Here is a 25,830-nt window from a genome sequence, read left to right on the forward strand (position 1 = left end):
TGAAGGCAAACACCAAATGGATTTGGTGCTGGGAAGCAGCTCATTGTCATAGCTATTTTTACCGGTGTGCCCTCCATTTGGAGATCTGATAAGAATAACATGCTCTTCCTGCAGCTGACGTGTTCTTGACTCACTTTGCAATAGGCCTAGATGCCAATTAGTGATGGGGGAGAAATTGATACAGCTACATATTATATCGATACTTTGACTCCAAATATTGATTTGTAAAAAATAAAATAAAAATTAATGTTGTCAATTTTTTTAGCTAATTAGCTTTAGCTAGGTAGCTTTAGCTGGCGTTGTCGACTGTCCCTACACCAAAATGTGTCTATTTTTTTTTTTTTTTACCCCGTTTTTTGATCTTGTCTCATCACTGCAACTCCCCAACGGGCTCGGGAGGCGAAGGTCGAGTCATGAGTCCTCTGAAACATGACCCGCCAAACCTAACTTCTTAACACCCGCCCGCACCAGTGTGTCGGAGGAAACACCATTCAACTGACGACCGAGGTCAGCCTGCAGGCGCCCGGCACACCACAAGGAGTCGCTAGAGCGCAATGAGCCTAGTAAAGCCCCCCCGGCCAACCCTCCCCTAACCCGGACAACGCTGGGCCAATTGTGCGCCGCACTATGGGACTCGCGATCACAGCCGGTTGTGACAGAGCCTGGGAACGAACCTGGGTCTGTAGTGACGCCTCTAGCATGTTCTCCATCTTCTTTTTAAATAGTTTTCAGCACTTTTAATTCCTTGACTGATCAAAACTAATTTTCTCATGCTCTCTCATCTCTCTGCAGCAGACATATAGTGAGCAATTAGTTTGAAACATCAAATCGCAATTAATCGCAGTATTGAATCGCAATACATATAGAATTGTGAGAATCGTAATACATATCGTATCGGCACCTAAGTATCGTGATAATATCATATCGTAAGGTCCCTGGCAATTCCCAGCCCTAATGTCAATGCTTGCATGTAGCACTGTACAACGACATCCATTAATCCCTAGTAAAATATAGTCCCTAACTGCTGAAAAGACTCACTATGGGGATAACTTATTATATTAATCCAGGCTTTAGTTTCCTAAATACATGTATACCAGTGGCGGTCAATGCAGTTTCAGATGAGGGAGGACCTTTTTTTTTTTTCATGAGCATTGCCTTATTTCTATTACAACATATTGGATGACTGTCATTCATATTCCATTTACCCAGTTAAAAGGAACAGCGATAGGTTTAGGCTACTACATGATACTCAAATGTTCCCTATACCAATCATGAGGTTGCTACAACCTAGCCTATGAAAGTTTACAACGTAGGTGCACACAGGTCGAGAGACAAATTTGATGTGACAGACAGTGACACATGGACAGACAGTGACATTCAATACCGCCTTGCACACTCTTGCCTGCATCTAGCTGATAGTGGGTGTAATCAGTTTGCTTCTGTTTAGGAAATGTTTTTCAACAGAATCGGCAGAATGAACACACCCCTGATCACGCATAAACACAGTTCACAGTTTCATAGCAGCCACGTTGTATTCCTTCTCGTATCTACATTATGAGCTCTCCTCGTTTCACCTCTTCCCCTCGCTTGTGGACTTCTATGCACAACACATCAGCTGTATGTGACCAGGTGAAAAATCATTTCCAAGCCAAACCGCTACACACAGCCTACATCATTGTCACCATATTAGCTAAATTAACATAATAGCTAATAGAACTAACGCGTTAGTAAACCCGCTACAATCATGCAGTAACATTACAGTGTACAGTCAGTAAGCAGTTACACCGTCAGGCCCCGGTGACAATAAATTAGTAAAACCAAAAGCTTACCTTGTGTTCTAGTGTTGTGTTGGATAGTCATAGCCAGCTAGCTAACATAGCATCCCTCTGTTTGAGCAGGGTGTTTCAGTAGGGTAAACTAGCTAGCTGCATTTGTTAACTAAGTAAGTGAAACTGAAAGTGAAAAAAAAAAGACAATCTCTCTCTATTTCTCTCTTGCTTCTCCTTCATTTAGGAAGAAATTAATTTGTTAAAAACTATTCAGCTATTTTCTTTCTCTCTCTTTGAGTCAACTACTCACCACATTTTATGCACTGCAGTGCTAGCTAGCTTTAGCTTATGCTTTCAGTACTAGATAAATTATCTGATCCTTTGATTGGGTGGACAACATGTCAGTTCATGCTGCAAGAGCTCTGATAGGTTGGAGGATGTACTCCGGAAGTTGTCATAATTACTGTGTAAGTCTATGGAAGGGGGTGAGAACCATGAGCCTCCTAGGTTTTGTATTTTTTTTTACTTCCATTCTTTAACTAAATATACTTTCCTGCAACCCGCCTCACCCAACGTGGAAAGGATTCTATTATTTCTTTATAACTTTCATCAAGAACCGTAAGCTGAAAATAGTGGCTACCTGTTATTAGTCACCGTTAGCGTCTTCACCATTGTCCGTGGCCTACACTATCCACCAGCCAGCTCTAGCTCTAGCCTGGACAATTCGTCGGCCAGTCTGCACAGCGTGCTATCGACCCAGCGTGCTATCGACCCAGAGCTTATTGGACTTTCTGCCGGAATCACTGGACCCTAGCGCCGGATCATCACAACCAGCTAGCTAGCTGCAACCTGTTGTTGGCTGATTACCATTACCATTGCCCTATAGCAAGCACCAGTTAGCCTTGAGCTAGCCTCAGGCCCATCTCCCGGCTATCTACCTCTCTGTCAACCGGACGGGACCTCCTAGTGTTGACACTGAGCCCCGCCGATCCAACACGACTGGTTTGCCGACGAAATAGTCTGATGTGGTTTCAACAGGCTTCCCGTTGCGACGACCACAAAGATCCATCTGCCAGCCCCGGCCCGCTAGCACACGCAAACTACAACTGTGCTCCCTGCTAGCTGTGCTGAAGCACCAATTTGAACTGCTCTTGGACTCACATATTGCTGTTCACTGGACCTTATGATCACTCAGCTGCACAGCTGATGCCTGCTGGACTGTTCCTTTACACGGTACCCTGTCCTGTTTATTCTGTTTAGTCTTAGCCCAAACGTTATCGCTATTTCCAGTTGTGTCTTAGCTCTCTCTAATAACACATGTGACTGCTTTATGCCTCTCTCCCATGTCAATTATGCCTTGCCTATTGCTGTTTGGGTTAGTTCTTATTATACAATTTCAATGTAGAACCCTAGTCCCTCTCAAACTGCCTCATATAGTTCCTTTGTTCCTCCCCCCATACACGCCGAGACCGGCTCAATCGATGCCTCCAATGACGCTATCTCTTTCATTGTTACCCAACGCTTAGGGTTACCTGAACTGTACTCATATCCTTCCATATCCTTTTCTGTACATAATGCCCTGAATCTTTTCTACAACGCCCGGAGAACTGCCCCCTTTATTCTATGTACCCAACGCACTAGAAGACCAGTTCTTAAAGCCTTTAGTCGTATCTTTATTCTAGTCCTCCTCTGTTCCTCTCGTGATGTAGAGGCTAACCCAGGCCCTGCAGCCCCCAGTATCACTCCTACTCCCCAGGAGCTATCATTTGTTGACTTCTGTAACCGTAAAAGTCTTGGTTTTCTGCACATAAATATCAGAAGCCTCCTTCCTAAGTTTGAGTTATTCACTGCGTTAGCACACTCCGCCAACCCTGATGTTCTAGCAGTGTCTGAATCCTGGCTTAGGAAGGCCACCAAAAATTCTGAAATTTCCATCCCCAACTATAACATTTTCCGTCTAGATAGAACTGCCAAAGGGGGTGGAGTTGCAATCTACTGTAGAGATAGCCTGCAGAGCTCCATCATACTATCCAGGTCTGTGCCCAAACAGTTTGAGCTTCTACTTCTAAAAATCCACCTTTCCAGAAATAAATCTCTCACTGTTGCCGCTTGCTACAGACCCCCCTCAGCCCCCAGCTGTGCCCTGGACACCATATGTGAATTGATTGCCCCCCATCTATCCTCAGAGTTCGTACTGCTTGGTGACCTAAATTGGGATATGCTTAACACCCCGGCCATCCTACAATCTAAACTAGATGCCCTCAATCTCACACAAATTATCAACGAACCTACCAGGTACAACCCTAAATCCGTAAACATGGGTACCCTCATAGATATCATCCTGACTAACTTACCCTCTAAATACACCTCCGCTGTCTTCAACCAGGATCTCAGCGATCACTGCCTTATTGCCTGCGTCCGTAACGGGTCCGCGGTCAAACGACCACCCCTCATCACTGTCAAACGCTCCCAAAAACACTTCAGCGAGCAGGCCTTCCTAATTGACCTGGCCCAGGTATCCTGGATGGATATAGATCTCATTCCGTCAGTAGAGGATGCCTGGTTGTTCTTTAAAAGTAATTTCCTCTCAATCTTAAATAGACATGCCCCATTCAAAAATACAGAACTAAGAACAGATATAGCCCCTGGTTCTCCTCAGACTTGACTGCCCTTGACCAGCACAAAAACATCCTGTGGCGTACTGCATTAGCATCAAATAGCCCCCGCGATATGCAACTTTTCAGGGAAGTTAGGAACCAATATACACAAGCAGTTAGGAAAGCAAAGGCTAACTTTTTCAAACAGAAATTTGCATCCTGTAGCACTAACTCCAAAAAGTTTTGGGACACTGTAAAGTCCATGGAAAATAAGAGCACTTCCTCCCAGCTGCCCACTGCACTGAGGCTAGGAAACACTATCACCACCGATAAATCTACAATAATCGAGAATTTCAACAAGCATTTTGCTACGGCTGGCCATGCTTTCCACCTGGCTACCACTACCCCGGCCACCAGCTCTGCACCCTCCGCTGCAACTTGCCCATGCCCCCCCGCTTCTCCTTCACACAAATCCAGACAGCTGATGTTCTAAAAGAGCTGCAAAATCTGGACCCCTACAAATCATCTGGGCTAGACAATCTGGACCCTTTCTCTCTAAAACTAGCCGCCGAAATTGTCGCAACCCCTATTACTAGCCTGTTCAACCTCTCTTTCGTAACGTCTGAGATCCCCAGAGATTGGAAAGCTGCCGCGGTCATCCCCCTCTTCAAAGGGGGTGACACTCTAGATCCAAACTGTTACAGACCCATATCCATCCTGCCCTACCTTTCAAAAAGTTTTTGAAAGCCAAGTCAACAAACAGATCACCGACCATTTCGAATCCCACCGTACCTTCTCCGCTATGCAATCCGGTTTCCGAGCTGGTCATGGGTGCACTTCAGCCACGCTCAAGGTCCTAAACGATATTATAACCGCGATCGATAATAGACAGTACTGTGCAGCCGTTTTCATTGACCTGGCCAAGGCTTTCGACTCTGTCAACCACCGCATTCTTATTGGCAGACTAAATAGCCTTGGTTTCTCAAATGACTGCCTCGCCTGGTTCACCAACTACTTCTCAGATAGAGTTCAATGTGTCAAATCGGAGGGCCTGTTGTCTGGACCTATGGCAGTCTCTATGGGGGGTGCCACAGGGTTCAATTCTTGGGCCAACTCTTTTCTCTGTGTATATCAATGACGTCGCTCTTGCTGCTGGTGACTCTCAGATCCACCTCTACGCAGACGACACCATTTTGTATACATCTGGCCCTTCATTGGACACTGTTAACAAACCTCCAAACGAGCTTCAATTCCATACAACACTCCTTCAGTAGCCTCCAACTGCTCTTAAACACTAGTAAAACTAAATGCATGCTCTTCAACCGAACGCTGCTTGCACCCGCCCACCCGACTAGAATCACTACTCTAGACGGGTCTGACCTAGAGTATGTGGACAGCTACAAATATCTAGGTGTCTGGTTAGACTGTAAACTCTCCTTCCAGACTCACATTAAGAATCTCCAATCCAAAGTTAAATCTAGAATCGGTTTCCTATTTCGCAACAAAGCCTCCTTCACTCATGCTGCCAAACATGCCCTCGTAAAACTGACTATCCTACCGATCCTTGACTTCGGCGATGTCATTTACAAAATAGCCTCCAATACTCTACTCAGCAAATTGGATGTTGTCTATCACAGTGCCATCCGTTTTGTCTCCAAAGCCCCATATAATACCCACCACTGTGACCTGTACGCTCTTGTTGGCTGGTCCTCACTACATATTCGTCGCCAAACCCACTGGCTCCAGGCCATCTATAAATCACTGCTAGGCAAATCCCCACCTTATCTTAGCTCATTGGTCACCATAGCAACACCCACCCGTAGTCTGCGCTCCAGCGGGTATATCTCACTGGTCATCCCCAAAGCCAACACCTCCTTTGGCCGCAATTCCTTCCAGTTCTCTGTTGCCAATGACTGGAACAAATTGCAAAAATCTCTGAAGCTGGAGACACTTATCTCCCCTCACTAACTTTAAGCATCAGTTGTCAGAGCACCTTACCGATCACTGCACCTGTACACAGCCCATCTGAAATTAGCCCGCCCAACTACCTCATCCCTATATTGTTATTTATTTTGCTCATTTGTACCCCAGTATCTCTATTTGCACATCATCTCTTGCACATCATTCCAGTGTTAATACTAAATTGTAATTATTTTGCACTATAGCCTATTTTATTGCCTTACCTCCATAACTTGCTAAATTTGCACACTGTATATTATATGTATTTCTGTTGTATTTTTGACTTTGTTTTGTTTTACCCCATATGTAACTCTGTGTTGTTGTTTTTAAATCGCACTGCTTTGCTTTATCTTGGCCAGGTCGCAGTTGTAAATGAGAACTTGTTCTCAACTGGTTTACCTGGTTAAATAAAGGTGAAAAAATAAATAAAAATAATAATAATAATAATTTGAAGTCAATGTACTCAGAGGAGGACGGAAGCTAGCTGTCCTCCGGCTACACCATAGTGCTACCCTACAGAGTGCTGTTGAGGCTACTGTAGACCTTAGCAAAATACTGTGTTTTAATCAATTATTTGGTGACGTGATTATATTTAGTATAGTTTTATCTAAAAAGGCAAACTTTTTTAAAAAAGTTTCCTCCTCTGAGGAGCCTCCACTGATGTATAATGAATGCACTTTGATGCATGTTTTACATTTAAATTATAAATCAATAGTGACAAATTGTTGGATGATTTTGAATGTTTCAGGAGCCAGACATGATCGTTGTAGTGTTATAGGATTGTCAACTGTTTATGAAGTCACTTTGAGCTGTCAGTTAGACGCATGTTACTCAGGTGATCTGCCAAAACTGTCAATACAACCATGGCCCAATCTAGGAGATGATTTCAAATAATTTACATTATATCTTCTATGCTATATCAAAGTAACCTGATGCTACTTTGCAGTGTTGTTTGCTCAAACATGTTGCCCCTATATACAGTGGGGAAAAAAAGTATTTAGTCAGCCACCAATTGTGCAAGTTCTCCCACTTAAAAAGATGAGAGAGGCCTGTAATTTTCATCATAGGTACACGTCAACTATGACAGACAAAATGAGAAAAAAAATCCAGAAAATCACATTGTAGGATTTTTTAATGAATTTATTTGCAAATTATGGTGGAAAATAAGTATTTGGTCAATAACAAAAGTTTCTCAATACTTTGTTATATACCCTTTGTTGGCAATGACACAGGTCAAACGTTTTCTGTAAGTCTTCACAAGGTTTTCACACACTGTTGCTGGTATTTTGGCCCATTCCTCCATGCAGATCTCCTCTAGAGCAGTGATGTTTTGGGGCTGTCGCTGGGCAACACGGACTTTCAACTCCCTCCAAAGATTTTCTATGGGGTTGAGATCTGGAGACTGGCTAGGCCACTCCAGGACCTTGAAATGCTTCTTACGAAGCCACTCCTTCGTTGCCCGGGCGGTGTGTTTGGGATCATTGTCATGCTGAAAGACCCAGCCACGTTTCATCTTCAATGCCCTTGCTCACTCAAAATCTCACGATACATGGCCCCATTCATTCTTTCCTTTACACGGATCAGTCGTCCTGGTCCCTTTGCAGAAAAACAGCCCCAAAGCATGATGTTTCCACCCCCATGCTTCACAGTAGGTATGGTGTTCTTTGGATGCAACTCAGCATTCTTTGTCCTCCAAACACGACGAGTTGAGTTTTTACCAAAAAGTTATATTTTGGTTTCATCTGACCATATGACATTCTCCCAATCCTCTTCTGGATCATCCAAATGCACTCTAGCAAACTTCAGACGGGCCTGGACATGTACTGGCTTAAGCAGGGGGACACGTCTGGCACTGCAGGATTTGAGTCCCTGGCGGCGTAGTGTGTTACTGATGGTAGGCTTTGTTACTTAGGTCCCAGCTCTCTGCAGGTCATTCACTAGGTCCCCCCGTGTGGTTCTGGGATTTTTGCTCACCGTTCTTGTGATCATTTTGACCCCACGGGGTGAGATCTTGCGTGGAGCCCCAGATCGAGGGAGATTATCAGTGGTCTTGTATGTCTTCCATTTCCTAATAATTGCTCCCGCAGTTGATTTCTTCAAACCAAGCTGCTTACCTATTGCAGATTCAGTCTTCCCAGCCTGGTGCAGGTCTACAATTTTATTTCTGGTGTCCTTTGACAGCTCTTTGGTCTTGGCCATAGTGGAGTTTGGAGTGTGACTGTTTGAGGTTGTGGACAGGTGTCTTTTATACTGATAACAAGTTCAAACAGGTGCCATTAATACAGGTAACGAGTGGAGGACAGAGGAGCCTCTTAAAGAAGAAGTTACAGTTCTGTGAGAGCCAGAAATCTTGCTTGTTTGTAGGTGACCAAATACTTATTTTCCACCATAATTTGCAAATAAATTCATTAAAAATCCTACAATGTGATTTTCTCGATATTTTTTCCTCAATTTGTCTGTCATAGTTGACGTGTACCTATGATGAAAATTACAGGCCTCTCTCATCTTTTTAAGTGGGAGAACTTGCACAATTGGTGGCTGACTAAATACTTTTTCCCCCCACTGTAATCAGACTTTTCCCTTTTTGTAGATTTAATTAGAAATCGACGATAAATAATTGTTTTTGCAATGTTTCTCCATTCAGCCGATCAGTGGAGCCAGCCAATACTGTACCAGGCTGGCCAAATGAGAGGCCATGTTGTTCAGACTGGATGCAATGCTGCTGAGATGTGCTCATTAACTTGAAAACAGGGAAGGAGGAGATCAATTAGCCAGGCTTGGGTGCTGCTGATGTAATTGAGTGGTCTGCAAATGGATGACATTGATTCAGCATTATGCTATGCACTAGCATTCTGACCATAGGTGGACACCAGTGGATACACAGAGATAGTTGTGACAGTGGTAGTTGGCAAAGATTCTTGAAGTGCAGTAACATACTTTTGATACCTTACCATAGGTCTGTCTACACTAGGGGATACAGAGAAATAGGCTTAGGCCTAGTTGCAACAGTGGTAGAGTTTGGCAAAGATTCCTTCCCACTTTTTAAACTTTTCTTAACTGAATTACCTTGGTCTTGATTTGATGAAAGAGTAAATACGTGGTTTAATAGATAGACACATAGATTAGTTACTAGATAGGGGATTGGTAATGGAAATCGCTGTCCTCCTTGTGAGGGTAAAACTGCTGGAAAACAATGCTTTGATGATTAATTAGCATACTGCTATATTTTTCAATTGTGTTTCATTCTTTGCTTGTAAGCTCTGACAGTGAAAGCTTCTCCTCTGTGCCCATCTTATGTTGAACAGTAGACCATCAGGGGATCGTTGTTGTTGTGTTTTTCTACTACATTTCACTGATAAACAGAAACAGTAGCAGAGAGAGGAGATAAGAAGAACATTGGAGGAAATCCAAAATCAACATGATTCTTGTTTTCTCAAAAGGAAAATCTCTTCATCTTATCACTCTTTAGATATCGCTACTCTATTTCTAATTTCTCCTTTTTATTTCTTTATCTTTTTTTGTGTTTTATAAACGAGCAAGAGATATTGATATAAAATGTACCTTGGGGTGTTGTTGCTTTGGTTTACAAATGCTCTTGTCTCCCTGGCAAGATGCAACGTTCACTTTTAACCTTCGTGCCACTGTTTTTCTTCTTCCCTGAAAATTGCCATTCTTTTTAAGTGGGTGACGGGGTTTGAATTTAGCTTTGATGAACTTGGTGCTTGGGATGATAGATACAAAACCTCTTTCTCCTGGAGAACATTAAGGGGAGTTGGAGCCATCCATTATTCAGCCTCACATTACTATCAAAGGTAGCCAGCCTTGCATGTTGTGGATCTGTTCTTCTCACTGCCATTGTGTTGCCTGATTTTAAGCCTTGCTCTCAACAGGTAATGGGCACAGCTTTGGTTCATATCAGTGAGTTACTGTCTGCAATAGGGTAGAAAGGCAGGAACCCGGAAAGGCAAAACCACTCCCTTTTCCCGGGATAAATAACTGTGAGAAACCGGTAAATTATAATTAATTATTTATATGAACAGCATGGCGTGAAATTGAACTGTTAAATTATATGCAATGTCTAAATCTGGCTTCTCTACGGCCTCTTCATGATGAATCAACAACGCTCCGGGTGGGGACAGACAGCCCAGTTCCCAATGCAGTTCCCAATGCATATAGACCCAATGCATATAGCGCAGTTCCCAATGCATATAGACCTATCATCTCATCATGGTAACTTTTTTTCTTGTGACAGGTAGGCCTACATTTGCTACACCATAGTCTATGCTACAGAAATGTAAAGACACCTTATTTTTTAATTGTAAAGATTTGTATTTATTTATTGCAGCTGCAGAGTTTTAAAACATCCTATCACTCGAATACCATTGCTTTAAATCAGTGCACGCGCGAGCACTCTCGGAGTCTTTCTCTCTCTCCATCAACTCCATTCAAATTTAATCCAAAATAGATAATCCTGTTCTAGATTGATATACAGTATAGCCCTATATAGTGCATTCAGAAAGTATTCAGACCCCTTCACTTCTTCCACATTTTGTTGCGTTACAGCCTTATTCTAAAATTGATTAAATTGTCCCCCCCCCCATCAATCTACACACAATACCCCATAATGACAAAGCAAAAACAGTTTTTTATAATTATTTTCAAATGTATTACAAATAAAAAACGTATATCACATTTACATAAGTATTCAGACCCTTTACTAAGTACTTTGTTGAATCACCTTTGGCAGCGATTACAGACTTGAGTCTTCTTGGGTATGACGCTACAAGCTTGGCACACCTGTATTTGTGGAGTTTCTCCCATTCTAAATACTAAGCTTCTAACTTATAGCCTCTTGCGCAATACGCACACACCTGTGCTCTACTGGCCTCTCTCCTTAAAAAGCACTCCTTAGCTCTTGGAGTCCCATGCAGGAAAAGGTAGACTAGAATAGCTTGCTGGACACCATTTATTTTGCATTTCCTATACCAATAGACTATTCAAAGAGGGACACAAGCTTTTGTTTGCTGAATGTTAAATACAGCAGCCAATATAACTCACGGGTAGTTTGAAAGAAGAGCAAACACACAATGGCGGTAGGCTATAGCAGTTATTTATGCATAACCATAACCATTCAATCTTCGTGAAGAGAACTGAAAGCCTTCTGCATCTAATTCTAGTCCTGTATATTTCAAGAATGTCATTAGAATGATGAAGATAAGGACAACAAAACTTATTTCATTTAACGGTTGAAAGCGTGGAAGGAATGAAGCAACAATAGAGAGAGAAAGAGGAAGTAGGCTAATAACATCAGGGGAAATATTATGAAAGGTATACAGTATATGTGTTTTTCTGTTGGGCGTAATGTGCAGTAGCCTATATAATATATGTATTTACAGTGGCTTGTGAAAGTATTCACCCCCCTTGGCATTTTTCCTATTTTGTTGCCTTACAACCTGGAATTAAAATTAATTTTGGGGGGGTTTGTATCATTTGATTTACACAACATGCCTACCACTTTGAAGATGCAACATATTTTTTATTCTGAAACAAAGAAGAAATAAGACAAAAAAACGGAAAACTTGAGCGTGCATAACTATTCACCCCCCCAAAGTCAATACTTTGTAGAGCCACCTTTTGCAGCAATTACAGCTGCAAGTCTCTTGGGGTATGTCTCTATAAACTTGGCACATCTAGCCACTGGGATTTTTGCCCATTCTTCAAGGTAAAACTGCTCCAGCTCCTTCAAGTTGGTGGGTTCCACTGGTGTACAGCAATCTTTAGGTCATACCACAGATTCTCAATTGGATTGAGGTCTGGGCTTTGACTAGGCCATTCCAAGACATTTAAATGTTTCCCCTTAAACCACTCGAGTGTTGCTTTAGCAGTATGCTTAGGGTCATTGTCCTGCTGGAAGCTGTACCTCCGTCCCAGTCTCAAATCTCTGGAAGACTGAAACAGGTTTCCCTCAAGAATTTCCCTGTATTTAGCGCCATCTATCATTCCTTCAATTCTGAACAGTTTCCCAGTCCCTGCCGATGAAAAACATCCCTACAGCATGATGCTGCCACCACCATGCTTCGCTGTGGGGATGGTGTTCTCGGAGTGATGAGAGGTGTTGGGTTTGCGCCAGACATAGCGTTTTCCTTGATGGCCAAAAAGCTCAATTTTAGTCTCATCTGACCAGAGTACCTTCTTCCATATGTTTGGAGTATATGGCTTAAAGTGGTCCTATGGACAGATACTCCAATCTCCGCTTTGGAGCTTCGCAGCACCTTCAGGGTTATCTTTGGTCTCTTTGTTGCCTCTCTGATTAATGCCCTCCTTGCCTCGTCCGTGAGTTTTGGTGGGTGACCCTCTCTTGGCAGGTTTGTTGTGGTGCCATATTCTTTAAATTTTTTAATAATGGATTTAATGGTGCTCCGTGTGATGTTCAAAGTGTTTTTTGTTTTTTTTAATAAGCCAACCCTGATCTGTACTTCTCCACAACTTTGTCCCTGACCTGTTTGGAGAGCTCCTTGGTCTTCATGGTGCCGCTTGCTTGGTGGTGCCCCTTGCTAAGTGGTGTTGCAGACTCTGGGGCCTTTCAGAACAGGTGTGTATATATACTGAGATCATGTGACAGATCATGTGACACTTAGATTGCACACAGGTGGACTTTATTTAACTAATTATGTGACTTCTGAAGGTAATTGGTTGCACCAGATATTATTTAGGGGCTTCATAGCAAAGGGGGTGAATACATATGCACACACCACCTTTCCGTTATTCATGTTTTTTTTCATTTCACTTCACCAATTTGGACAATTTTCTGTATGTCCATTACATGAAATCCAAATAAAAATCCATTTAAATTACAGGTTGTAATGCAACAAAATAGGAAAAATGCCAAGGGGGATGAATACTTTTGCAATGCACTGTAATAACGGCACAATAATGAAATGTCTAATGTAGGGCTCATAAAATGTATTTAATGTATGGCTCATCAGGCTCAGCTAGCATCCTGCTTGAATTTTCTTCCGGTTTTTTGAATGACACTTCCGGTTTTGGCGGGAAATACTGTGTTACCCTGGAGAAAATTGATTTATTATTGGGATGGGACATTTTTAAAATACCGGGATAATATTCAACCCTAGTCTGCAACACTGTTATGCTTACAGCTTGTACTTGTGTCCATTGACAGAAGTCTGGTTTGAATTATGATGATGATAGTGATTAGCATTATTACATAACCTATAACTTATGTTAAAAACATAAAAACAACAACCTTGCATAGCTTTTGTGATTTTTTATATCCAAACTCCATTTTGTGAGTTAGAGTGGGATGTATACAGGTTCCTCGGATGGGAGAGATGAAATATTGATTAAAAGCTACATTTGTAACTTGTAGGTCCATATCAAAGGCACGCACTACAAAAAGAGAGAAAGAGAACATGTTTGAATTAATTTTGGAGCTGGGAAATGATGCCTAATTCTGCTGACGTACTATTTGAGAGGAGGGCTGGGGTTGAGGGATGTTGATGGCAGAGCTGAGCAATGCACTGCGGTCCTCTCTTTCATCCCCGCCGCATTATATTACAGCGCTTTGAAATTGAAATGATTTGAAAATAGAATATGGTGGCAAATTAGCCCGTTTGCTGTCCCGCTGGTACCAGGGCCTCTTTGAACATCCCCCTTTCCCCATCATCCCGCCTTGCCTCGCTGAGGCCTGGTCTCAGAGGCACGCTCCGTGCTCCGTGTCATGTTGGGGTCCTGGGCTATAACCCTGATGAACCCTGGCTGTCCCTCTCCTGTCAGAGTACAACTCATCTGGAGTCTAGAGACTGAGAGCATCCAGCTAGCATAACATCATAACGGGTTGTTTAGGAGCAGGTGCATTGTTCAGCTGCAGGTTGGGTTTGGCCTTTGGTCAGGGCCATGTGGTGGGGCTGGTGAGTGGGGAAGTTTACAGGTGTCAGGATGTAGGTAGATTGGAGCTGTTTGAAGACGAGAGACTCCTGAATCACTCTCAGCGTCAACTGAAACTGGAATGAGAAAGTGAGAGAAACAGAGAGAGATAAGCAGACAGACAGAGAGACAAATCAAATTGTATTTGTTACATGCGCCGAATACAACAGGTGTAGACCTTACTGTGAAATGCTTACTTACAAGCCCTTAACCAACAATGCAGTTCAAGAAATAGAGTTAAGAAAATATTTACTAAATAAAATAAAGTCAGAAATAAGATAAAAAGTAACACAAAAAAATAAGAATAATGAGGCTATATAGGCGTTGTCGTGCCTTCTTCACGACTGTCTTGGTGTGTTTGGACAATTACAGTTTGTTGGCGATGTGGACACCAAGGAACTTGAAACTCTCAACCCGCTCCGCTGCAGCCCCGTCGATGTTAAGCTCCCATAAAGACCTAGACACAGAGGGGGAGAGGGGAAGCAATGCAAACTGTCAAAGTAACTGTTCAACTGTTCAGTTGAATGCCTCAGAATCTCCTTTTAGCTGTGACATGAAAGGTCCAGTTGAGAGTAAAGGAACCAAACCAATTTGCAGCAGGCTGCATCCCTGGCAACGACAGAATGCATAAGCAGATCATACAGAAAGTAATATTTATGTTTAATAAATTATTTTACTCATGAGGGTTGTTTTATGATTGAGGGGTATTAGCTCAGTATTTGGTTGATTCCTTGTTTGGTCTTTGTATCCACGGCAGATTTCACATGCTAAACCTTAGGGCGACATCTAACTCAACCACAGCCATCTCCACGCTTGATTTTCTCAAGTCCTTTTGATCTATCAAAGTGATTTGGGATAATAATTAAGCATACATTCATAGTGAGGGGATGCATAAAATCTGCACCAAAAAGACGTGGCCTGACTTGCTACCGTATCATATAAATATGTCTGTATTTGCAGAAAATGTACTAGCCTTAGTAGGCCTGGTACAGAAAGGCATTGACAGGACTGTGTATGTAGACTGGGTTATGAACGAGAGAACATATACAGTAATATGATAAGAAATAACTATTTCTGCAGAGTGGGACATAACAATGAATGAGAATAGGAACATGTGAAGCATCGATAAGAAATCATAATTCTAATATTTCCAATACTACATCTTGTGATTCCAGTACAATTAGCACCACCTGTATCTGCACTTTTAATTGGATCAATATTTTGCTCTGCTGGGTAATTGGTCACACTCTATCTTGTCCTTGTGCTTACGAATGGAGATGCCACTCTTCATGATCAAATTATCAGGTCCTGAAAGGTTCTGCCAAGACCAGGCTGGCCAATAACAGAGCTGCTACAGTACTTGATCCATCAAATGATTTATATTTCTATGTGCTCCTTGCAGGGGGGGTTCTGACCCTCTGACCCTCTCCCCTGTCAACTTCCCCTCAACAGGAAGGGTGCTCATTACCAGGTGTGTCATCTTCTATGTCCCTGTTATCATTTTGACAGCTCCTAATGAAATCCCCCCCCCCCCTTCCTTAACACACTGATGTTACCTGCCTTTAGATCCTGTCAGTGGCTGGCTCTAATGAGCACCAGCACCTTCACAATCCAAAGGCGCTGTGACATTTGGGTCCCCAGGTCCTCTCTGCTCTCCCCAGGGGGGGTTTCCAAGAAAATAACCCATCTTTTTGCTGGCATTCACTACTGATATTTGAAACCCAGCATCATAACCTTTTTCGCTGGGTCCAGAGACCCTTGTTGACAGTCATTAGAATGTCAGCCGTGTTACGGGAATCAAATATTTATGAGACTCCTGTTGTTACTATTTGTGACTGATGTTACACAGTATTACACAGTGTTCAGTACGTGTAGAGAATATTTAACTATATAAAAGTATACGTATGAGTCTTGATTCATTAGGGGAGAAAATACAGAAGCACGTTCATATAACATCATGAAATATTCATGCTTGCAAGGTTACAAATAATTTTTGAAGAAATAAATGATGTGTGATGGCAGGTCTAACACTGTGCCTATACAGTATCCTACTTGGATTATCTCACTAGCAGCTGCATGGAAGAGAGCAAACAGAAAAGATGGGGATGCATGTGTTAGTGCAAAAGAGTGATTCCTGTTGATTCCTGTTGATTCCTGATACAACTGCTTTGTACTGTATATGACAGGGCGGGATGGAAAATAAGCCCCAACTCCCCAGGGAGTGTGGTCTAGATGCATCTTGGTCAATTCTGTGACAATTGGTCCTGTCAACAAAGGAGAAAGCACAAAAGCTTCGTCCTCTACCACTCATATTGTGCTTTAGAGGTCACACATTTTAATATAGTATGTCTCCCTTCTACGAGGGTAGAGGATGCTCTCTCTCTCCCTGTCAGGCGTGACCAGTAGTAGGATGCGTAGTAAGATAGTAGGACAGCCATGGTGCTGGGTTGAAACTGAGGGAAAATCAGGGTGGTTGCCGAGACTTTTAGCTCCATATGCTGTGGTTGGTTGCCTTGGGCTCGATGTGTTAGCCTAAATGTGTGAGAAGCCTTGTCACAGGCAGGCAGGCAGTTGAGAGGGTCATCTGTTGTACTGGATGTATATTCTGCGACACATCACAAAGTGTTAGCCAGAGGATGTTTTTCTTCTGCAGAGCACATGGTAGTCACATGGTCTACCCTGCCTGTCTGTAAGCCTATAGTTTGCATACGGAGCACTCGAGAGCTACATACCTGGCTTAGTAGCTGGCTTAACGATGAGTGAAGGTTGAGGTTATTATACGGTTTTAGAAAGTTAATGCAGTCAAATCCTCCCCAGCCGTACAAGAGAGCATTTGTCTGGCAGCTGTGTTATTGTTTCTGCTTTGAGAGCGTGAATGGTGCAGTCAGTCAGTCAGTCAGTCAGAGAGCCAGCCTCTCTCTGCACATTACATGGGTGGATGTAGTCTGTAGTGTCCTGTTCCTGAGCACCACCTGGTTCTGAGTCATTCATCAAAGAGATCTACAGAGCTGTGAGCCCTGTAATTGGCTGTATAGCCATACACACTGCGCTACATGTATCCCACGGTCAAGTTGTGCTTTTGGACTACATATGAAAGATAGGTTATTGTGCTGTTGGACTACATTTGAAAGATAGGTTCTTGTGCTGTTGGACTACATATGAAAGAGATGTTCTTGTGCTGTTGGACTACATATGAAATATATGTTATTGTGCTGTTGGACTACATGAGAAACATAGGTTATTGTGTATTCTGTTCTTGATCAAAATGTTATGGCACTAACTGCATTGAATGAAAGATTTCACCATATATATTTCACCATAGACACATTCGTTCATTTATCAAGGGATGGAAAATATTTATACATGCAAAAATACATTTTATAACCAGTACTCTATCGGATGTCAATGCTTAATCCCCAGATTTTTTGACTTTTGTATGTTATAGATTGAGAGCCCATTGTTTTAATGGTCAAATCTATAATTGGTTGAGTTGGTTTGTTTCCATTTGGATAGGTCTAAGATCCTTGACGAATGTGTCGTAATGTGCACAATGTGAGATAGATTGAGCTCTAAGCATTAATTACCTAATCTGGTTGGAGCCTCAGGGTTCATAGTGTATTAAAGTGTTAAGGGCGCTAGGGTCCCTGGAGTCTGCTGCCTTCTGCACGCTGCACTGGCCCACCTGTTTTCTGCATTACATTCTGCTCAAGCGTGAAGTTGCACTTTATCATTCAGAGATGAACACAAATCAATATCGTCAGAAAGAGGGATATGGAAATTAATTTGGAAATGGTGTGTAAGAGCTAGGCTACAGTAATAAATCAATCTATCATCTGACTGGGAAACAGCATCACTGGTAAGACAGGCAGAGAGTTGGGGCGAGACAGAGACAGTGGCACAGGCAGACAGGTTACCAGACAGACAAATGGAGAGGCAGAGTAAAGAAAGGGAGAGAGAAGTAGACAGAGGTAAAGGGAGAGAGAAGTAGACAGAGGTAAAGGGAGAGAGAAGTAGACAGAGGTAAAGGGAGAGAGAAGTAGACAGAGGTAAAGGGAGAGAGAAGTAGACAGAGGTAAAGGGAGAGAGAAGTAGACAGAGGTAAAGGGAGAGAGTGACAATAAAGACTGGGAAAGACAGAAAAACAGAGAGCCTCCCTAATCACTGACAGCATGCTGTCATGCTTAGGGTTGCAACATTCTGGGAACTTTCAATAAATAATTTTTTCCCGAAATCCCGGTTGGAGAATAAGTCAAAAATCAGGAATCGTTCAACCAGGATTTCTGGAAATACAGGAAATGTATTGAAAGTGCTGTCCTGACTGATATAATCCAACCATCCCCTCAGTTAGGGGACATGTCACAGTCACGCACAGTCATGTCACAGGGCACTGCAGTACACTGCTCCAGCATCTCAATTAAGTTACCATACAGGCTTTATTTTAGCCTGTGACAATATGATGGTTTAATGATGTGTTCCGGTAAGGTAGGCTACAGTGTCCCTTACGGTAACTGTTTCCTTTTTTGCCATGTATTTCACAAAATCAATCTCATCAACCCTGCTGGGTTGAAACGTGATGTTAACGTCAAATGTTCTCTCCGGTGTTGAATGAACACTGCTTTCTTCTCCAGAATGCTGCTAGAAATTAAAGGGTGTTCATGCCATTGCCTATTGCTCTCCAGTTCTGTTTTGGCTACAAGACATGAGGAAAATACATGTCTGGACTATTTTTATAGAATGAACAGAAAACAGAGCATTTCGATTTCCCCCTCTCATCCCTGCCTCTCATTCCTTCCCTTTTTTTGATCTGCTGTGCTGTATGGTCATGTTGGAGCATGATCATAGGCAGAATGCATTTGAGTGGTGTGTGTAAAGGCTTCTTTCATTAGCCATACTGTCTCTCACTCTTGCATGTGCTGCTCTCTGCTTACACATGCTTGACCCTAATGTAGGCTTGCATGTGTCTAGACTACAGCTTTGTCAACCTTGTAGTGTGTGTGTGTGTGTGTGTGTGTGTGTGTGTGTGTGTGTGTGTGTGTGCGTGTGCGCATGTGTGCCCTTCTGTCTCTCTGTGTGTCTGTCTGTCTGTTTGTCCATCTGTGTCGTGTTTGTATTACAGTCCATTACTGTGGACTATGTGCTGTTTCTCACTAAATGAATACTGTCTTGGTTTACTCTGCTGCAGTCTCTGACCTATTCCCTGCTATATTATTGAACCAATGAGAGACAATGAAGCAAATTAACCTCTCTGTGTGTTTAGAGTCACTTCATCCATTTGGCACTGTGATCCTGCAATGAAATGACTTAATTTAGGTTCTATTTAGCATATTTCCTCCCTCCTTCAAAAGGCTGAGATTGTTTTATATATCTTGAGTCCACTCATGATTCAATCTTGGGTATTCTCTTTTAGCACATTCAATCTCCGTTAACATTCGCGGACGTGGGCTACTTATTGGAACATAATGTTACAAGACACCCCCCAAAATGTCCTTACATGTTGAGTCAAAATGATGCAGAGGATATGGTCATTGGCTTCTTATGAGTAATCATATACAGTTAATTATATGATTGTCTATTTACTTGAAAAATTGTGAAAGAGGGGTGAGAATGACATGAGGTAAAGCTTTGTTCTGAAAACACCTTTTCTGTTTTACTGAGAAGGACTTATCTTACATTCTTGAATCTTTTTGAAAGAAACAGTCCTATTTTGAAAACCTTTCTTGTTCTGTTACAGTACTTTGTAACAAAAGTCATACTACATCATAGCCACAAACAAATGTGTATCATATTGTTTACATTCTTTCTCTTTCAGTCTGATTTTTCACAGGGAAAATCACTTAAGATGTATTTTTCTTTAGAGCGTTTATAAGGTTTGTGTGTTCTTGAATTCTCTGTTTCCTCCATCTTCTCCATTCTTGATCCTAGGTCCCATTACAAAGAAACACAATGATGATTTAGGTGATAATGACGGGGTGGAGGATGAAGGTATTTTTTGATGCCAAACTGATTTGCATGACAAGGAACACTCAACATTTTTGTCCTTTTTTTCTTTTTTTATTGAAGATTTTTTTTCTTCTTAATTTTTGCTGGATGTGTTTTGTCTTTTTTGCTTGATGTTTTAAGAGTATGTTTAATGTCTCCCGTCATTCCAGAGTACTTAATCATTAATAATCTAACGTAGGTTTTTGCTTGAATTCTTTTTATTGAATTTTTTTTTTTTTACATGTTGCATCCCACCTAAAAGAGACAGTAACTATTAACCCTTCAATCAAATCTTAAAACATTTTTGCATGATTTTTCAAAGCTCTCCTCTTTTTTCCAAAATAAAAGATACCATTCCAACCCTGGGGAATTGGATACCCCGATCAATACTAACACAAGTCACCTTCAGTTGTGTTATAAAAAAAACAAGAAAGTTTCCTATGCAACATGTATGGATGTTCCTTGATCGTTATGGGCAATGACTTGCAACATATTGATCACAAAGTTCCTTCCTAATGAGGCCTCTTCATCACTATTTTAGACTAATTGAAGTACATAATGGCACAGTGATGTAAACCTAGGGATCAAGGCCACAATTTCAAATTAACAAATATAAAATGGGCTCCTCACTGAAAAGTAATAGACTGAAGAAAGTACTCTAATAACCACAATTTAAGTTATTCAAAGAGAAAGTGAGGGTGTAAGAAAGTGATCTTCCTACTTAATGACAGAACACACTCTTAATAATGCACATCTCCTGTATCATCTGGTGAAATAAGCACCAATTACAGAAAACTAAACGAGAAATGCAGAAGCTATCTTTGATCTGCAGCAACTTGCGATTTCCTGAGTACAAACTTCAAAAGATTAGAGAGGCACAAATATACAGTGACATCCCAGCATGCCTCTCAAGTAGCCTATTCACTTGATAAAGAATCCAGGGCAGATGAATAATCCTCTTTAAGACGGAAGACAATATGTTGTGAAAACCAACGCACTGAGATCTGGGAATGAAGTGTTCCAAGGACCAGTCGGCTTGCTGTCTCACTGATAGTGCTCTTTCGACGTTTAACCTATAGACACAACAGAGATATGGAGTCAAACAACAACAACACCGGCCATGGAACCTCTCTATGTCATGGAATGTAAGATGTACAGTTCTTTGTAGCTACCAATACACCTGTGGATTTGTAATGGCTGGAAGCTTTTGTCCTCTGGAGGATTATGACAGGGACATTCTCTTTATAGCTTGTCTGCAAGGTCATACAGATATTTTGTGGAAGGCATTGCAGTGCAGTGCTTCTACAGCTAGTCTTCTGTGATGTGAGCACCTTTATAGGAATGCACCTGTCCTCACTTATGCTGTACCTTGCCTCCATTTACCTCCAGCTAGGATGAGTCTAGCACACCATGGTGTCCACGTAGGATGCATGACAGAAGCCTGTGATTAGTAGGCCCAGTTTAGACCAAATTGCCATTTATTCTCAAAAGCCAGTATAACGGATGCCAGTGTGCTGCTAACAGTATAGCTTCCCCAACCCCTTCTAAACTCGCCCCACAGCGAGCGACCCCGGCCGTTGAGCTGAGCCCAACTGTGGAGCCGTGTCTTCACGGCACCAGTGAAACGGACGTCAGTGTGCTGCTAACAGTATAGTTTCTTCCACTGAACCAGTGATCCTCTGCTCGCAGACACACGTGACCACCCTCCTTGACAACGTGCCAACCGTTTGAGCTATTGAAAAATATCTAATTGGATAGCTCCATCTGCGACATTTCAAGCTAGCTGTGGAGTGAGCTTATAGTACGTTCTTAACTCCGTTACACCAGCGCACATAATTCCCTGGCTTAAATTCCTCATTTATGGAGGTTTACCATTTTTTGACCTTAGTCAGAGAAGCCTGGAATCCATCCAAAGAAATATGAATGTGCACTTGCTGTTTTGCCACTCACAAAGCTGAAGTGAGCACAAGAACATACAGCATAAAGGACAGTGAATGACATGAATGATGTAATGGACATCCTGACAGACAGTACTCTACACACCACAGCCATAACCCTCTGTGGCCAGATGTGTGTCACTTTAATCTGCTGCTGGCACCCGCACAAGAGACAGAGAGGGGCGACACATGTACTGTATGAATCTCTCTCACGCACACACGTATAATAATAATAATATGCCATTTAGCAGACGCTTTTATCCAGTGACTTACAGTCATGAATGTCACGCATGCACTTACACAGACAGACACACAATCTTTCCAGTTAGTCTTCATTCCTAGTTTTATTTGACAGGTTTAGTAATTTACCTTGCTGTTATGTTTGTAACTATCTAGAGAGATCAGGTATCTCCTGTCTCAATGCAGCGCTAGTTTACACACTTGCGTGAATACAGCTGCTATTCTGCGACAATTAATTCATCAAAGTGAATGGAAGATGTTAGGATTCTGATGTGAAATTTCAGAAAATAATCAAGATTTTTCCTCCGGATCACTCGATCTCCCTCCCTCTCTCTTTCTCTCTCTCTTTGTCTCCCTCTCTTTTTCCCCACTAACTTATGTTTTTGCACACAGGCACATACACACACACACACACACTGCAGCTGCTCAGTCCTAATCAATAATATAGGAGTTATGATGCATTGCCTACTGAGGAAGAGAAGATGAGAGTTGCCCTGGCCTTTCCTTCCCTCTCTAGGAGCCTCCACTTTCACTGGAAATGTAAGAGAGAGAGAGAAAGAGCGAGAGAGAGAGAGAGAGAGAAAGATAGAGAGAGAGAGAACAAGAAAGAGAGAGAGAGAGAGAGAGAGAGAGAGAGAGAACAAGAAAGAGAGAGTGGGAGGAAGAAAATCAACTAAAAGAACAGAGAGAGGGCCTGGATTCTGCAAATACGGCCACATTTTTAGCCGTAAGAGAAGGCTTTTTGGAAAATGCTATCCTATTATTTTAGTTTGTTACTATTTAATTACTTTCCTCAGCACTGAGACCTCTTGCAAGTGAGTCCCCGAACACCAAACATCAATGAGATATTGAACATGTATGTGGACATTTTGCACTCAAGATGAAAAGCCTTTCTCCTTTGTGAAAGATGAAAGTAATCGGAAGCCTATTTTTTGTATCCCTATCCCCATTTAATTCAAACCCAGCGCTCAAACTAGATGTCCTCCCTTGTAAATACTCTGCACAGCATCAATTGAGCTGAAATCATTATGCGAAGTTCAGTAAGCATAACACATTGTTAAAGGGAAATGTTGGATGTCTGAAATGTAATTAAAAACCTTTCTTAAAGAATGTTTGTGAAAACATTTAGGTTCAATCTGTTTTATTAGATTAAAACTAGCTACCTGTGCCACATAAATTGAAATGTCAGTTTGAATCTCTGCTCTTCTTTAATGCTGAGTTTATTGGGTCCCCAAAAATTTAAAACAGCCCCTAAAATTTCCTGAAACTAAAAAATATGATTAATTTTCTATTTTCAATCACCAGGAACATGTCATACTTGTCACGTAGAAAATGAACTGTCTGACGTGCAAAGCAGAAATTGTCTCAAAGCAAAGTCAATGTGCCACAAATTATGAGAAAAGCAAAGCGTCCACAATTTAGATTGCATCTCCAGCTGTCGGCTTTAATTTGTCCTTTAATAATTTCCTTCCCCTTCTTGCAGACATCCGTGAAAGCGGCAGCCCCAAGCCAGTGATGGTATTTATCCATGGGGGATCCTACATGGAGGGCACTGGGAATATGTTTGACGGCAGCATCTTGGCAAGTTACGGCAACGTTATCGTCATCACAGTGAACTACCGGCTTGGCGTATTAGGTAAGGTTTCTCAGCTTTTATCCTTATCACTAATCCTTCAATACTAGCTACCTATACACAAACAGTACAGTAGGCGCCAATCAATGCTATATTTCTTTGCCTTGGGGACACAGAGTGAAACAAAGGTGCCATGGTTTCACCCTCAATTAGATTATGCTGTCATTTGTTTTAATGAATATCCTTATTGTCCCTTCAATGGTGATTTATATATTTAAAAGTATTTTTTTAACCTTTATTTAACTAGGCAAGTCAGTTAAGAACAAATTCTTATTTACAATGACAGCCTACACCGGCCAAACCCGGACGACGCTGGGCCAATTATGCGCCGCCCAATGGGACTCCCAATCACGGCCGGTTGTGATACAGCCTGGAATCGAACCAGGGTGTCTGTAGTGACGCCTCAAGCACTGAAATGCAGTGTCTTAGACCGCTGCGCCACTCGGGAGCCCAGTGCCTTCAGAAATACTTTTTCCACATTTTCTTGTGTTACACCCTGAATTTGAAATGGATTAAAACACCTCTAGAAGTCTAAGCCGTTGGGGGGTGGGGGGGTGGGTGGGGGGGGGGTGATAAAATATTGAATTTGGCCTTTACTACTATAGCCCATTGAAACGCGTTGAATAACACATTCATAAATGGCAGAAAGACAGTAAAAAAAAATATCATAAGATATAAGGTTTTGAGATAAGAAAGCTCAGGATTATTAATTTATTTTTTGACACAAAACTACCTCCATACTTCCATTTGTTTGTATGGGTTACCTTCAGACGAGTCCCGTGACACTTGTGGGGGTCGTAGAGCAAAACGGAAAACACCATCGTGTTCATGAGAGTCTCCCCTTAGACTGGTCATAATAGTTGAACACCAAACTGTTTGGACGCTACGTATTTTTTCAAAGAAGACAGATTTCCGGGATGTCTCATGTTCTGACAAACACCTATGTAGCTTGGCCACGTTCCGCCGCAGATGCGGCAGGCCGACATATGGCGGATACAGTGGATTGAGACGCAGCCCATGCAAATCTCTAGCTTAAACTGATGGATTTTGATGGGGATTTTTTTATTATGTTACTTACAGTGGCTTGCGAAAGTATTCACCCCCCTTGGCATTTTTCCTATTTTGTTGCCTTACAACCTGGAATTCAAATGGATTTTTGGGGGGTTTGTATCATTTGATTGACACAACATGCCTACCACTTTGAAGATGCAAAATATTTTTTGTTGTGAAACAAACAAGAAATAAGACAAAAAAACAGAAAACTTGAGCGTGCATAACTATTCACCCCCCCCAAAGTCAATACTTTGTAGAGCCACCTTTTGTAGCAATTACAGCTGCAAGTCTCTTGGGGTATGTCTCTATAAGCTTGGCACATCTAGCCACTGGGATTTTTGCCCATTCTTCAAGGCAAAACTGCTCCAGCTCCTTCAAGTTGGATGGGTTCCGCTTGTGTACACCAATCTTTAAGTCATACCACAGATTCTCAATTGGATTGAGATCTGGGGTTTGACTAGGCCATTCCAAGACATTTAAATGTTTCCCCTTAAACCACTCGAGTGTTGCTTTAGCAGTATGCTTAGGGTCATTGTCCTGCTGGAAGGTGAACCTCCGTCCCAGTCTCAAATCTCTGGAAGACTGAAACAGGTTTCCCTCAAGAATTTCCCTGTATTTAGCACCATCCATCATTCCTTCAATTCTGACCAGTTTTCCAGTCCCTGCCGATGAAAAACATCGCCACAGCATGATGCTGCCACCACCATACTTTACTGTGT

At 42.0% G+C, this 25,830-nt stretch overlaps 1 protein-coding gene across 3 annotated transcripts in view; it reads left to right on the forward strand.

Moving 5' to 3' along the window:
• LOC121540224 (neuroligin-1-like) overlaps positions 1-25,830 on the forward strand; it is a 325,848-nt gene that overhangs the window by 121,184 nt on the left and 178,834 nt on the right. For 2 of the 3 annotated variants that reach the window (XM_041848913.2, XM_041848912.2), the window contains exons 3-4: positions 20,192-20,251; positions 23,909-24,061. In XM_041848913.2, coding sequence (XP_041704847.1) covers positions 20,192-20,251; positions 23,909-24,061 — 213 coding nt within the window. The remainder of the gene's footprint in view (positions 1-20,191; positions 20,252-23,908; positions 24,062-25,830) is intronic. The other variant, XM_041848914.2, reaches the window with a different exon arrangement.

Source organism: Coregonus clupeaformis, chromosome 26 (assembly GCF_020615455.1).
Source record: "Coregonus clupeaformis isolate EN_2021a chromosome 26, ASM2061545v1, whole genome shotgun sequence".
Taxonomy (NCBI): Eukaryota; Metazoa; Chordata; class Actinopteri; order Salmoniformes; family Salmonidae; genus Coregonus; species Coregonus clupeaformis.